Genomic DNA, 15,336 nt, shown 5'->3' on the forward strand with positions numbered 1-15,336 from the left:
AAGTTTAGGAGCTATAAACTTAGAGCACCACTAAAACATACACGATCCTGTTAAAAAACTTTCCCTATCAAATAAACATACATTCAAAATAGAGGTGTGTGTGTGTGTGTTAAAATTAGTAACATAAAAAATATGATGAAGTATATGACTATTGCCAGACTAAAGAGTTAAGTGCTTAATTGGCATAGAGGCTCTTGTTACCCCAAGAACAAAGGGACATTCACATTCACATCCACAAATTGTCAAGTTCTCTACCAACACTGGTAGCAGGAAGCTTTCCCCCAACTTCGACACAAACACAAAAAAATAAAGACAGGAGATAGGTCTCCAAGAAAGGTCCCAGCATGGTAGCATGCTTCTCAGAACTACAGTGACCACCTCACAGATGACACAGAGGCAAAAGACACAGAGGCAAAAGAAGGTATTTCTCTCAACTTAGAACACCACTGAGGATTTGTGTAAGCTTCAAAGACTGTATCTGCATCAAAGAGTTGGGCTGTTTAAAAGGGACTTTCTCACCTAGAAGGAAATCAACAGCTTTTCCAACATTCCTTAAAAAGAGGTGTAGCCTCACTCTGGTGTTAAGGCTGAAAATGGGCCCAGGCCCAGAATCCATTCTATTCTTGGCTTCAAGTCCACTTGGGTAAACAAATAAAGTGAGCTTATGATACTAGCTATGCCTGGAATATTTCTGATGAGGCCATCAAAGCTGCCTCCTTGAGGTCCCTGAGGGTCTCAGGGTAACACTGGCGCCCTTTAGAAAGCGTCTCTAGTACCTCAACAAACTCAATAGCATGCCCAGGAAGCCCCCCGATTTCTGCCGCTTCTCCCCAGGGCACAGGCCACCCCTATTCCAGGGCTGGGAGAAGGAACAAACTCCTCATTCTGTTTCAGCAGCAAAGGAGAAGTGAGTTGACCGAGAGGGCCTAGCTCAGATGCTCCTGAACTAAAAATAAAACTGGACGTGGTACTTGAGATGCAGCTGAAACAGCATCAGTCTGAGCAGACACGGCCATGAGCGTCAGAAGATCTGGGTCTCAATGTTCACAGCCTGGATGGAAGCACAAGGAGCTCCACCACACGACCCAACTGCCAGCTTTGATACAATGACCTGGTACCTACAAACCATCACCACAGACTGGACCCCAGCAGCCTAATAAAAGCTGACTATACATGGACACTACACAAGTCATAAACAAATAATAATGGTTATAATCATTTAAAAAAAATCCCAAGCGGGGCAAGTCCTTCAACGGGCGGCTTGATGTCGTATTGCTGTGCTCCTCGGCGCTGAGAGAGGCGCCCGAGCCCCTCAGGTGGTCTCCAGCACGGAGGCCTCCAGCTCCAAGGCTTCCGTGGGCTCTTCGTAGTCCGACATGTAGGACTCCAGGCTCTGCCTTGCCATCAGCTCCCGCCGCGCCTGCAGCCGCTCGCAGCGTGGACAGCTTCCGGACTTGAAACAGACCTTATGATAGCATGCCTTACACTCTGGGATGGGAAGAGAGGGGGCGGGGATCACTCAACACTGTCACAGGCTGGAAGCAGAGCCCTCCTTCAGTGCTCCAACATAGGGACTAACAAAATCTAACTTCCCCTTCCTCCTCTTCTTCCTCCTCCTCTCCCGCCCCCTCCCCAACCCCTCTTCCTCATTACTACTACTTACTACTACTACTGCTTTGGGCCCACAGGCAGTGATGCTCAGAGCTTGCCTACTGCATGCTCAGGGATCACTCCTGGATGCTTTCAGGGGACCCTATGAGGTGCCTGGAACTGAACCATGGTCGACTGCATACCAGGCAAGTGCTTAACCCCATGCTATCTCTCTGCCCCTCAGACCTAACTCCTGTTGAAGCCCTCACCTTCACAGGTCCGACATTTGTGGAGTTCAAAAGGAAAGATGATGTCATCCTCATTCTGACAGAACTCGCAGATGAAGCCCTTTGCTTGGCAAAGCTGGAGGGAAAGACAAAGAGCGGAATGAGGTGCAGCACGCTGAGAGTATGTACAAAAGGAGGCTAGAAACGGGGGGAGCAAAAGGGCCAGAAAAGGCGAGTGGACTCCGAGGGGCTGTCCTGGCCCCACTGGGAAGCACAACAGCCCTCAACAGCCCTGTGTGCAGTCTCATGACGTAGCCCAGAGGCATGGCTGAGAAACCTGTGTTGGAAAGGTTCTCAAAGAAGAAACCAAGAGAGGAAAGTAACAGTGTCTCACTCTCAAAAAAAAAAAAAAAAAAGGTAAAGACAATTGATGCTATTATCTGTTTTTTGGAGTCAACAGAACTGAGGCTTACCTCAGAGAGCAATATCTTTGATGACAGGGATTGAAACTGAAAAGAAAGCCAGCCCCGTCTCTGATTCTAATCCAGGGTTCCCAGCATAAGGCAATTCTGACAATCTGCCTTCATTCACCCAGGGCAGTGCCAGAATTAATTCCTCTTCTAGTTCTAGGCTCTGCACACACTGATGAATTAGCTGTTCACGAGCCCAGGAAGCCGTACACCTGTCAGTCTCTCTCACGGAATTCACAGGCCGCTTCAGCCTCCTGGAACTCAACAGTAACAACTGCCTGACTCACTAGCCAAGATTCGGTTCCATGCTAAAGTGACTCCATTACCATGCACCGCTCGACGTGGGCCGCCCCTGCCCTGGCGAGCTCGGCAAGCCGGGGCCCCAGCTCCCCCTTCTTGGTTGCAGTGAGATCATTCAGCGAGTACAGGTGCAGATCCTCAGTGAGGTGGCCTGGAACTACGTCAAAGGAATCCAGAAGCCTGGAGGAAAGGCGGGGCAGGAAAGGGGATAGAGAGTGAGCGCCTCTGTGCACAGCAGACAGGAGACCCGTCAGAGGCCAGAGAAGGAAGACAGCCTAGGAGGGGCCTCTGCGAGCCCAGCGTCCCCTCACACTACTGGGGGGCCCTCTCTCAGCCCAGTGTCCCCTCACACTGGGGAGGCCCTCTCTCAGCCCAGCATCCCCTCACACTACCGGGGGGCCCTCTCTCAGTACAGCATCCCCTCACACTGGGGGGCCCTCTCTCAGTCCAGTGTCCCCTCACACTACCGGGGGGGCCTCTCTCAGTCCAGTGTCCCCTCACACTACTGGGGGGGCCCTCTCTCAGTCCAGTGTCCCCTGACACTGGGGGGGCTTCTCTCAGTCCAGTGTCCCCTCACACTACTGGGGGGGCCCTCTCTCAGTCCAGTGTCCCCTGACACTGGGGGGGCTTCTCTCAGTCCAGTGTCCCCTCACACTACCGGGGGGCCCTCTCTCAGTCCAGTGTCCCCTCACACTGGGGGGGGGCTTCTCTCAGTCCAGTGTCCCCTCACACTGGGGGGGCTTCTCTCAGCCCAGCATCCCCTCACACTGCCTGGGGCTCTCGCTCCCATCCACAGAGTGAAGCATGCCAGCTTACAGAGAGCAGAGGGCCTGCCCGGGAGACAACCCAGACCCAGTTACTGCTGGGGTTTCTCACTTATCACCTGTGACATCTCTGCAAGATTTCCCCACTCCCCACCTCTGCCTAACAAGCCACCTGCTGCTCCATAGCCCGTTCAGAGCTGCTCTCACCAGGGAAGCTGCCTCTGGTCTGACTTACTCTTTGGCCAGGCGGCACGTCTTGAACATGTTCTTCATGTGATACAGCTGGATTCGCAGCAGCTGAAGAGAAAGACCGACACTTTGGTGACTGGTGGTGGTTGGAGGGGGTGCAGAAAAGAAGGGAGAAACGACCACAGGAAGTTTAGCACCAGGCCCCGGGAGATGGCTCAAAGGGTGGGAGCCCCTGGATCAATGTCGGCCACTACATGGCCCTGCACACCACGAGAAGAGGCCCCCAGCACCACTGGGCAGAGGCCCTCTCCCCAGAAAAGAAAAACCAGAATCTCTGAATCCTGGATATGGAAACCAGACACGGAGAAGCCAAAGCTGGACTATTCCACAACAGTGGCCCTCGGTCAGAGAAGCTCCCACTGTCCCCCACTAGGTCGGCCTGTCCACCCCCCCTGTTGGCCTGGGTCAGCCTGTCCACCACCCATGGGCCTGGGTCGGCCTGTCCAACACCCATGGGTCTGGGTCAGCCTGTTTACCCCCCCTGTTGGTCTGGGTCAGCCCGTCCACCACCCATGGGCCTGGGTCGGCCTGTCCACCCCCCATGGGCCTGGGTCAGCCTGTCCAAGCCCCCCGTGGGCCTTGGTTGGCCTCTCTAAGCACACATCTGGGTGTGAGAAATCCAGCAGTGGAACCCCCGCCTGGGGCCCTCTTCTCTGCTCGGTTTCCACCTTCAGGAACCCTGGCCTCTGTCATGAGCTCTGGCGAAAGCTTTGGGGCTACTGGTGGGAGACCTGAGACACTGACCAGACCAGCAGCTAAGCACGGCAAGAGATCAAAAGCACCCAGAGGAAGGAGGAATGATGAGACATTACAGCTCTGACACAGTGACCCTGGGCAGGCCCACAGAGGGAGGGGCGGGGGGATACAGGGCATCTCTGACGAGGCCCTTCCCAGGGTCTCACCCGGACTTGACTGAGCAGCTTGACCTTCCGGTAGAGTGCGCTGTTGATGTCTTGCACATTGAAGAGAGGGTCGTTCCAGATCTTGAGGAGCAGGTCCTTGGAGAAGTTGCTAACATAGTACTTGCTGAAGTCCCACTTGCGCAGGATCCGGCTGGGGATGACCACCTGGGCGTTCTCGTGACAGCACTGACAGAAGTACTTGCCCAAGTACTCACAGTACCGCAGCCGCTTGATATAATCTAGAAAGACCAGAAAGCCAGCAGGCAACTGTGGCTCCTGCCCTAGGAGCCGGTGAGGCTGCCCGTGGCCCCCGGCGAGAGGAGACACACCGGTGGCATCCGCACCCACCCGCGGCCCCTGGCAAGAGGGGACACTAACCCGTGTCGCTGCGGAGGCCGCCCTGGGCCCCTCGGCAAGAGCGGACACTCACCCGTGTCGGCCTCCGCCCCCTAGTGAGAACGGACACTCACCTGGGTCAGCATGGAGGCCGCCCTGGGCCCCCCGGCAAGAGGGACACTCACCCAGGTCGGCGCGGAGGCCACCCTGGGCCCCTCTGCGAGAGGGACACTCACCCGGGTCGGCATGGAAGCCACCTGCAGCCCCTGGCAAGAGGGGACACTCACCAGGGTCGGTGCGGATGCCACAGCCCGCACAGCGGTAATTCTGCTTGGCCACAGCGATCTTCCTCCTGAGGAAAGGACAAGGAGGGGTCGGCAGACAGACAGACAGGGCTCAAACATGGGGCTTCTGCCAAGCCTGGAGGGACCTACTGGGGAGAAGGCAATGGGCGCTGCCAACTCCAGGAGACCCTGAGGACTGGAGCAGCCCGGAGGCCTTTAGCGAGACAGAACTGTGTGGCTGAGGTGACAACTCTGATAACCCAGAGGCTACAACCATTTTCCCAGGTGGCTAACTCACGTGGGGGCCGGATGGACATTAAAAATGATCTGAGGCCGTGGTGGCGCCCACTCCAGGTTCCCACGGACACGAATACGTAGCTTGTAGATGTCTGCGTGTTGCCCATCATCCGGTGAGATGGGCAGTGAGTCAGGGATGGGCAGGAGCTAAGGAGAAATGAACAAGGAGAGCTAACGCAGACAGTCTGGCAGGACACACATGCGCCACCCTTCTGGCCACAGCAGACTGAAAGACATTCCAGGAACACTGTGAGTGAGGTTTCAGGGCAGTGTGGCCTCAAAACAAGCCACAAGGTACCAGGATACTATAAGCAAGGCCCTTGGGGTTCAAGAAGCAAAAAGAACAGAAAGGCTTTGTGGGCCGTCCCCCACGCCCCACCGAGGTCTCCAGCTGCCCCCCACGAGCAGCTCTCGGGCACGGCCATGGCCCCGGAGGCACAAGGACTTAGCACAGAGAACCAGCCGCTTGGAGCAGAAAAGCAAATGGACTATGTGTTAAACCGCGCCACCAAGCCTGCCCGGAGGGGAAAGGGCGTTGACCGGCCCGCCCGCTCCTCTCTGGAAAGAAAGATGGCGGCCGCACGGGAGCCTTGTGGACAGCCGGTTTGAAACGGGGTTGGCGGGAGCGGCAGGGACCTCATGGGAAGGGGGGCTTTGTGGGCCGTCCCCCACGCCCCACCGAGGTCTCCAGCTGCCCCCCACGAGCGGCTCTCCGGCACGGCCACGACTCCAGGGCACAGAAACCAATCTCTTAACTATCTAACTTTTAATAGAAATTCTTCCAGGGTCAATAAGTAAAATAGCAGAAATTCAAAACTGCGCGGCCGCTATTGCGGCCGCGCAACATCTTTTTATTCTTAAACCAAGTTGTAGAAAGCAAATCATTTCACAACGCTGTTTCAGCATGTCTGATTGGGGGGGGGGTGGGTCGTAAACTCTAAACAATAATCGTGCATCTTCTATCGAAACAATCTATCTAGTCAAAGTAGATAGAGTATTAACTAGAACTCATCTGCCTCACAAGAATTGGGAGGGGTGGGAGGTGGGGGTCTATTGGGGTTCGGGGTTAAAAATAAGTATTGGTAAAGGGAAATGTGTTTGATATCTACATGACTGAGACCTAAACCCGAAAGCTCTGTAACTTTTCCCACAGTGATTCAATAAATAAATAAATAAATTATATATATATAAAAAAAAAAGAACAGAAAGAAACAGCGTCCCAGTGTGACCGCACTGCTGACCTCGAACCCGTGCCAGCCACTGATAGCCCAGGGTGCTCTGTGTCCTGCCCTATGGCAGAACAAGTAAGGGTTTGAGCAGTTCACATCCATGGTCTCCACCTCTGGTCTGACGAGGAGGCCGTCAGAGGGAGAGTGAAGGGGCCACTGTCTGCTGCCCTGGGACGGTGGTGGGAAGTCTAGCGTCACGCACACACTTACGTTCACCCGGCACACAGGAGAAATGGCTTCTGTGGGCAAGGAGGAAACAGGATGACTACAGGCAGGACAGGTGACACGTGTGGACGTGCTCAGAAAGGCTCCCGCCTCTGGGAGCCCGACACCACGGGAGTGCTACAGCACTTACCTTCTGAGGGGCTTCGTGCTCTGCAACTAACCACTCGAGCTCGGAGGCTGCCGGCAGCTGCATGCCCTCAAACTGCTTCAGAAGCCCCATGGCCACTGCCTCCGCAGAGGTGGAGTGTAGGAAGCAGTGTGAGCTGCAAAGAGAGACGCATGGGTGGCTGAAGAGACAGCACTGACCATCAGGCTCTGGCACCGTGGCAGCACTGACCATCAGGCTCTGGCACCGTGGGCCCCTGCCCACCTGGCCTTCTTACCAGACACTGTAACCATGGAAAAAGAACGAGGCGCTCAGCCTCACCCGAGGCAGGAATGCACCCTGGAGCACTGTTACCGAGCACTGAATCACTTCCCTGCCTTAACTGGTAAAATAGAAAGCAAAACCAGTTGGGGGGGGAAGGCTTATTTAAAGCCAGTGAAAAGCTTGTCTAAAAATAGTTTTAAGAAGACGTGAAGCCTGCCCCAACAGAAGCCTGGCAGCCACAAACTCCAGAACCCTATTGTTGCCACCTGGACGAGCCCCTCGCCACAGGAACGAATCCACTGAAAAGCCCAGGTATGCAGGTTTTGGGACTGAAACCTCCAGGCTCACACTGAGCCAGGAATAGGCCCTCTCCCCGCATCCCGCTCTACTTTGGGCGGCCTGCAGTCATGCCCACGAACTGTCTGAGTACCATACAAGCTTATTAACGGCCATCATCCAGAGACTCAGAAATAAATCTCAGAAGAGAGCAACATGCTGCAGAGATGCCTCCAGACCCCCAAATCACCGACCAGTTAAAAATTTAAACCCAGCTCTAGCACCCTATTAAAATTTTAGAATTCCTGGAGCAACATCTCACACTCTGTGCCACTGATATACCAAGAGTAGCATACCACATTTGATGGGGTGTAAAGCAGAAGACAATCGATATTGCTAATATATATGTATATTAGCACACAAGGCTCAACCTGTAAAAACATGTTAGTAATCTCTTATACCGGGGTTTAATGGCTCTAAGGTGATATACAACAATTTTCACACTTTCCTCTAAGAAACCTTTTTGATCATTCTTAGTCAATTATTCATAACAAGCATTACAAAATAAATTATTCAGTATCTGCCTTTGGGGCAGGATTGGGATGTTTTGAAATAATTGTCTAAATAATGAGTGGGAAAATTTGAAATAATGTTGGTGGGAAGGTATAAAGGTGATGAGATTGGTGTTAAAATTTTGAATGTACGGGGCTGGAGCACAGTGGGCAGGGCTTGCACGTGGCTGACCCAGGTTCGATTCCCAGCATCCCATATGGTCCCCTGAGCACCACCAGGAGTAATTCCTGAGTGCAGAGCCAGGAGTGATCCCTGTGCATCACTGGGTGTGACCCAAAAAGCAATAAATAAATAAATAAAATATTGAATGTAATACATTATTGTGAACAACTTTATAAAAATAACATTTAAAAATGATAAAAAAGATAAAAAAGAAGTGAATAACATCACTTTGTGGACTATTACTTGAATGAGCTGTTATTTTCCCTACTTGAGTCTGTAACCAGAAAGACATCCCACCAAACTTCACAGGCAGAGGCCATGACCCCTGGTCTCCTTGCTGACCCCTGACCTCAGACTTCTGTTCTCATCAGTCAGCAGTGCAGGGCCACCTGTGCCAGGAGCTTGGCCTCCACACAGCCCACTCCGCACAACCCACTCCTGCTGCCTTCTCTTGGGCTCCCACCCTCGGCAAGACCCATCACTTGAACATGCCTTTTGGTAAATTTGGATGGCTTCATCCACGGCCTTTCCCACCCCTACATCAAGAACCCACATATCTCAAGGTTTTATTTTCTTAAAAATATACTTACAAGGACTGGGAAGAAATGAAGGATTTGCTGCTTGGGGCTGTGTTCCTTCTGATGTCAGCATCTAGATGGAAACCAGTAGGAAGGGGAGCAGGAAATGGAAGAGATTTGGTAAGAAAGGGATATCAATGGAGACCATTTACAGGTATTTCCAGCTAGGCAACAGGGTGGGCAAACGTTTTCTGCTCCATGCAGTGTCAGGAGCAGAATCCAGGCAAAGCTCTAAACACAGCGGAGCTGGGCTGTTAAAGTCACAACCAGACCAAGTTAGTGACATTAGACATACACAGACACAGTCAGAGTGGCTACAAATCCAGTGGAAACAAACTCAGGTCTGGTGCAATACAGTGAAGGAGAAAGGAAAGCGCCCTAAGGCACTCAGGGCACATCCTCTACAATGCACAGGCACAGAAGAAACACTCCAATCTCTCTGTCTTTCTCTAAACCTTGGCTCTCTTACACGAGAAACTTACAGAGCAAGAACTCTAGCTAGTGCTCTCTCTCCCTCCCTTCCTCCCCCTTCCCCCCTCTTTCCCTCTCCCTCTCTCTTTTTGGCTTTTGGGGGCACACTGGTGATGCTCAGGGGTCACGCCTGGCTCTGCACGCAGGAATTATTCCTGGCGGTGCTCAGGGGACCGTATGGGATGCCAGGACCGAACCCAGGTTGGCCGCATGCAAGGCAAACACCCTCCCTGCTGTACTATTGCTCTATCTAGTCCTTTTTTTTTTTTTTTTAATCAAGTGATGCCTAACACAGAGCTTGGAACATGAGAGTTATTTATTATATAACACATATAATGTGTATGCGATTGGAACTGCGCTTCCAACCTCTCCCTACTATTATTACCACCTATAGTGTTTGGGGGAAAAGGCCACAAAGAAATACTTCCTTCCTCTTTGTGGGGGGCAGGGTAAAGGCCCACAAAACCAAAAAAAAATCCCAAAAATCCTGTCCATGGACAGCAACTCTGGAGATGCCTGGGAACCAACAAACTTTCATGAAGCTATTCACATCGTTTGACCTACAGTAAACCATGGCAGACTTTCTGAGAGGAGATTTTGAAGAGTAAAAGGTAAAGGTAAAGGCCCTCCCGTTGCTCGTCGATTTGCTCGAGCAGGCCCAGTAACGTCTCCACTGGAGACTTTGTTGTTACTGTGTCTGGCATATCGAATATGTCACGGGGAGCTTGCCAGGCTCTGCCGTGCGGGCGAGATACTCTCGGTAGCTTGCCAGGCTCTCCGAGAGGAGAGTATTTGAAGAGTATTTCTAGTAATGACATAACTGAGAGTACAGAGATTTCTACCCAAATGGTTTTGATGGGAATAATGTGAAATACAGCGTCATGTTCAAGGCAAATAGAGCCTATTCATGTCATGAAAACAGACTGATCTGAAAAGTCTCATTCCTCGCTCTCAATCTCCAGTGCAATGAAGCTCTCCGCCCAATCCAATCTGTACAATGAACAGTAATCTGACAAGCCATCACCCTCAGTTGGTCACGGGCAGCTCAATTTTGCAGCATGTTTCCTTTCTACATACATATATTTCCTGTATCCCATTAGATTAAAAATCTCCTTTTGAGAGGCTGGAGTGATAGCACAGCGGGTAGGGCATTTGCCTTGCATGCGGCCGACCCTGGTTTGATTCCCAGCATCCCATATGGTCCGCCGAGCACTGCCAGGAGTAATTCCTGAGTGAAGAGCCAAGAGTAACCCTTGTACATCGCCGGGTGTGACTCAAAAAGCAAAAAATAAATAAAATAAAATCTCATTTTGAGGAAATAATATTGTGTCTCATTCTTTTGCTGGTGCTTTAATAGTTAACACAGTACCCTGAATATAAGCACATACTCAAAAATATTCCTCACTTATCTTCAAAACTGTATGAACAAAAGAACAGATGGAAAGCTGATGAATTTTCGTATGTGTGCCAAGCACAGAAATACTTAAGATGAGAACAAAAATTCAGACCGTAATTAATAAATTCTTTTTTTATTTAACAAAAAAATTCATGTATATCATAGTTTTTACCCAAACTTGAACCACCAATATCCATATTCTGCTAATTGTCTAGTCCAATTAAAATACCACAAGTGATAAAATTAAAAATTGGGGGCATCAGAGATACCTCCAAACATCAAGCCAGGCTGACTTGACTGGGGTGCCTCAGACAGGGGCAGGCGTCATCCCTCCACCTGCCCCTAAGAACCCCCGTGGCCACCAACTTCCTGAGCCCAATGAGAAGTGCAGATATGTGGGTTTGGTGACAGCAAACTCCAGGCCTCAAGGGATAGGGAAAGGGCCAGCCCTTCTCACCCCCCCTGCCCCCATGAGACCTGGAAGTCACACCCACAACTGCTTCTGGCTGCTACTTAAGCTCCCTAATGGCCATGATCCAGAGACACCTAAAAGAATCTCCTAATCAAGCAACTCACTGCAGCGATTTCTCCAGACCCCAATTATCTAAAATTTTAGAATTCTAGGACATCTTATGCTATTCATAACAAGCAATACAAAAGAGAGTATGGGGAAAACTGTCTGCCATAGAGGCAGGGGGAGGGTTGGAAAAGGGGGAAGACTGGGGACCTTGGTGGTGAAAGATGTGCACTGGCAGAGAATTGGGTGATCGATCACTGTATGACTGAAACTCAAACAGGAAAGCTTTGCAACTGTAACTCGTGGTGATTAATGATAATAATAGCACTGCACTGTAGCACTGTCCTCCTGTTGTTCATCGATTTGCTCGAGCGGGCCCAGTAACGTCTCCATTGTGAGATTTGTTGTTAGTGTTTTTGGCATGTCAAATACACCACGAGGAGCTTGCCAGGCTCTGCAGTGCGGGCAAGATACTCTCAGTAGCTCGATGGGCTCTCCGAGAGGGACAGAGAACTTGAACCTGGGTTGGCTGCGTGCAAGGCAAACGCCCTATCTGGTGTGATATTGCTCCAGCCCAATAATAATAACAATAATAATAATAATAATAAATAATAATAATAAAATTAACGTTCTGAATTTTTAAAAAATGTAATGTGGAGTTCAGGCCTAATTCAATTGGCTTAATCAATGGCTGGATAAATACCAGTACTCCTACATTAAAAAAAAAAAGTTGGGGGTGTGGAAATAAATACACAGCTTAGGATCATCTTAGGGCACAAGCACAAAGCCACACGTTCAACCCGCAGTGCCCCAGCACCCACTGAGCGAGTTCTGACATGCTTGGCGGCTCTGAGTCAGTGACTTCCAGCACCCACAGGCCAGCTTGCAACTGCAGGGCTTCGACCTCAGCAAAAAGCAGACCCTGAAGGCATGTGGGCAGAGTCACCAGGAAGGGACCCCCTCGCAAGCCCAGAAGAGAAGAGAGTGAGCCCTGGAACCGTGCGCCAGACGCTGCAGTGGGGGTGCATCAGAGTATGGGAGCACTGCAACCTGAGCCCAGCTACATGTGCAGCACCACAACAGGCATGTGAGGGACGCCCAGCCAGGGCAACAACAAGAAGAAAACCAGTACCTAACCTTTAAAAATGCTGGCAATTACTGCTTTCACAGACCAGAGCTTCAAAGACCATCTGGCTTGCAACATTTATTTAGATAACTCTGATGCTACCTAGAATTGCACATTGTCTGGTCCCTGTAATCCTTAGAGTGCTCTGAATGTGACAGGTTTCCAGAATATATTCTGTAAATGAATAATTGCTGAAAATAAGCCCCTGTTAGCCTTTTGCGAATAATGGAGAAGGGAAACAGAAAATCTTACAGCGCCTGTACCCAGACAAGAAAAGCTCCCTAAGGAGAGCTCTCCCCGGAGAGGGGGCGGCACTCACTCTGGCTGCTAAGGGGACTGCTGTCCTAAGTGGCACTTAGCAGTGCTTGTCTTCGCAGAGAAGTCCGATGGGAAACACACTCCTCAGACTGGAGAGAGAGCAGGACAGGGTGTTTGCCTGGCATGCCTGTTGCTCTGGGTTCAAGCCCTGTCACCTTGTCTGGTCTTAGAACTCTATCAGGGGTGATCCCTGAGCAGAGAAGGGAATAACCCCCGAGCAGGATTGGGTGTGGCCCCAAAACAAAACAAAACAAGAAAACCCCTCTCTCTCTGGAAACAGATTCAAGTCATACTTCTTCAGGTGTTTTCTCCTTTTTTTTTTTTTTTTGACAATGGGGCAGGGACTCCTGGTTAAGCATAAACAACTTCCCAGCGTGCAGAAGGCCACGTGCTTTGGGTGTGAGGACCTTGAACACGCCTAGCAGAAGCCCGAGGAGGAGACCTTAATCTCGTGTCTAACACCCTGGGCCTGACTAGTCCCTGCAAAAACAATCAGCTATGCCCGAACAGTCCCTGGGCTGCCTGTCTCTCATTTCTGCTACTCAGTCCCTCCCTTCCTGAGGGAACTCAGCAAGACAGGTTATGTACCTTGCTGCCTCTCCATTCCTAAAACCAGCCCAGACTCTCCTTTCCTGGGATGGGCTAAAACTATTATATATGCATGTATATACATATAAATACATATATATTTTGCATCTAATATATATTATAATCACATAGTATATCATATAATTATTATATTGGTTATATTAATATACTATGCATATACTAATATATACACATATTTATATATAATGTACACATATATAGTATATAACACATTATGTAATATATACATACATGTATTTATACATACATACCCACATGTTCATGTAGTATGCATTTGTATAAATATGTATTTATATATATATTACTCTCTCCTTCCTATGAATGGCTCTGAACATTTTAGACACAATTCACTCCCTTCCCAGAATTAAATGCACATTTCCTGCTCAACCATTTCCTGGAATTGGCTAAAGAAAGCAGAAAAGCAGATACCACCCAGAGACACGCAGGAGGACTCCCAGGGCTATGCCGAGAAGTTCTTTTCCTCGGCAGTCTCCACTGTGGTATCAGTCTGACCAGTTAATCTTTTTTTTCCCCTTTTTTTAATTTTGGGGTAACACCTGACAGTGGTCAGGAGTTGCTCCTGGCTTTGCACTCAGGAATCACTCCTGGTGGGCGTAGGGGAACATGTGAGATGTGGGGATCGAACCCAGGTAGGCAGCGTGCAAGGCAGGAGTCCTACTCACTGTACTATCTCTCAGGCCCCATCAGCTAATCTTTTCTAATAAATTTACTTTTCTCTCATTTAAACTGCCTCATTCTCCTGGTAAATTCTTCTTCAACCCACCACTCAGACCCAGCAGAGCCCATTTCAAGTTGCTTGGTCTTCAGACCTTGATCTTATCTCAGAAGTGGAAGCAGAAGGCAGCATCCAGGACTGGGACACAACTGCCACCAACAAGGCCAAGTTCCACAAATGCCCTTTGGGAACTGGGCCTGCAGCTGGCCCTCTGATCAGTTCAGACACATAATTAGATTAAGGTGGTTCCAACACTAGGCGAAGTTCTAAATAAAGAGGCCAGAGCCTAAGACAGAAAATTAAGCAGTAAAAAGAAGAGGAAGCTACTCGACAGACTTCCCCTTAGGCAGGTCTGAGATGGTTACCTGCCAAGTCAAAGTCAACATAATTATAAAATTTTTTAATCTTTGCATTATAAACAAGTCTTGTATTCCATAAAAGAACTGATTTCAAGTGCCTCTGATGACTTAGATGAGACTGTCACTGCTGAGTGAAAAAGTGACGTAAGAAAAAAACGTGCAGGTCCACACACTGATACTGAGATCATCAGTGAAGAACTGATTTAGATAGCAAAATCCTAGCAAAATGTATAAAATTTCTAACACGATATGCAAGGACAGGAAGAGCACCAACTTCACAGTAACTCCCTGGAGTGAGGCTGGTTTCCACCCGCCACCCTTCGAGCACGTAAGGTCATGCACAGCACATCTAGAAGTCCTTTCCTCTACTTGCTAATCCTAAGGGAAACACTTTAAAATGAAGGCACACGATTATTCTTGTTTTATAAAGAGAAAAATATCATTTAAAAAGAGGTGTATGGGGGGAAAAGGGTGTGTGGGGGGAAGGTCAGAAAGATGAGAGCAGGTGAGGTCCTTGCTGGGACCTAGGCTCGACCCCCCAGTTCCATGGTCCCCAAGCCCACCCAGCAGTGATTTCCGAGTAGGAAGCAGAAGTAAAGCCCTGAGAACCAAGGAGTATAATTCCAAAATAGGAAAAGAAGAAGGAATGGGATGAGTAGATATGAACAAGAGAAACTATCAAAAAACTAGAAAGGCATCATAGCAATGGGAGACATATATATGTATATATACATATGCGTATCATAAAGGGTTAATATTCGAAGTATATAAAGAACTCACACACTTAGCAATGAAAAAGCATGAAATCCTGAAAAGAAAATGGGGAAAGCCCTGAAGCGAAGGATTCTGAAACAGTCACACAGACGCTAGCACACACACTGCGCGCTGGGCACAGCGGCCGCCATGCCGAGTGCTGGTGCTGGTGTGCTCTGGGATGGACGCTTTGTGTTCGGGACCAAGAAGAAAATTGCT

General features: G+C 49.8%; 1 protein-coding gene across 4 annotated transcripts in view; it reads right to left on the reverse strand.

The window, feature by feature from the left end:
• Window positions 1-1,291: 1,291 nt before the first annotated feature.
• Window positions 1,292-15,336, reverse strand: part of RUBCN (rubicon autophagy regulator) — a 66,155-nt gene continuing 52,110 nt past the window's right edge. For all 4 annotated transcript variants that reach the window (XM_056127140.1, XM_056127138.1, XM_056127139.1 and 1 more), the window contains 9 exons: window positions 8,845-8,905; window positions 7,004-7,136; window positions 5,421-5,566; window positions 5,126-5,190; window positions 4,503-4,741; window positions 3,587-3,648; window positions 2,614-2,767; window positions 1,860-1,953; window positions 1,292-1,488 (listed from right to left, as the gene is read on the reverse strand). In XM_056127140.1, coding sequence (XP_055983115.1) covers window positions 1,313-1,488; window positions 1,860-1,953; window positions 2,614-2,767; window positions 3,587-3,648; window positions 4,503-4,741; window positions 5,126-5,190; window positions 5,421-5,566; window positions 7,004-7,136; window positions 8,845-8,905 — 1,130 coding nt within the window. In that variant the 3' untranslated portion in view covers window positions 1,292-1,312. The remainder of the gene's footprint in view (window positions 1,489-1,859; window positions 1,954-2,613; window positions 2,768-3,586; window positions 3,649-4,502; window positions 4,742-5,125; window positions 5,191-5,420; window positions 5,567-7,003; window positions 7,137-8,844; window positions 8,906-15,336) is intronic.

This window comes from Sorex fumeus, unplaced genomic scaffold, assembly GCF_029834395.1.
Source record: "Sorex fumeus unplaced genomic scaffold, SorFum_2.1 ptg000063l, whole genome shotgun sequence".
Lineage (NCBI taxonomy): Eukaryota > Metazoa > Chordata > Mammalia > Eulipotyphla > Soricidae > Sorex > Sorex fumeus.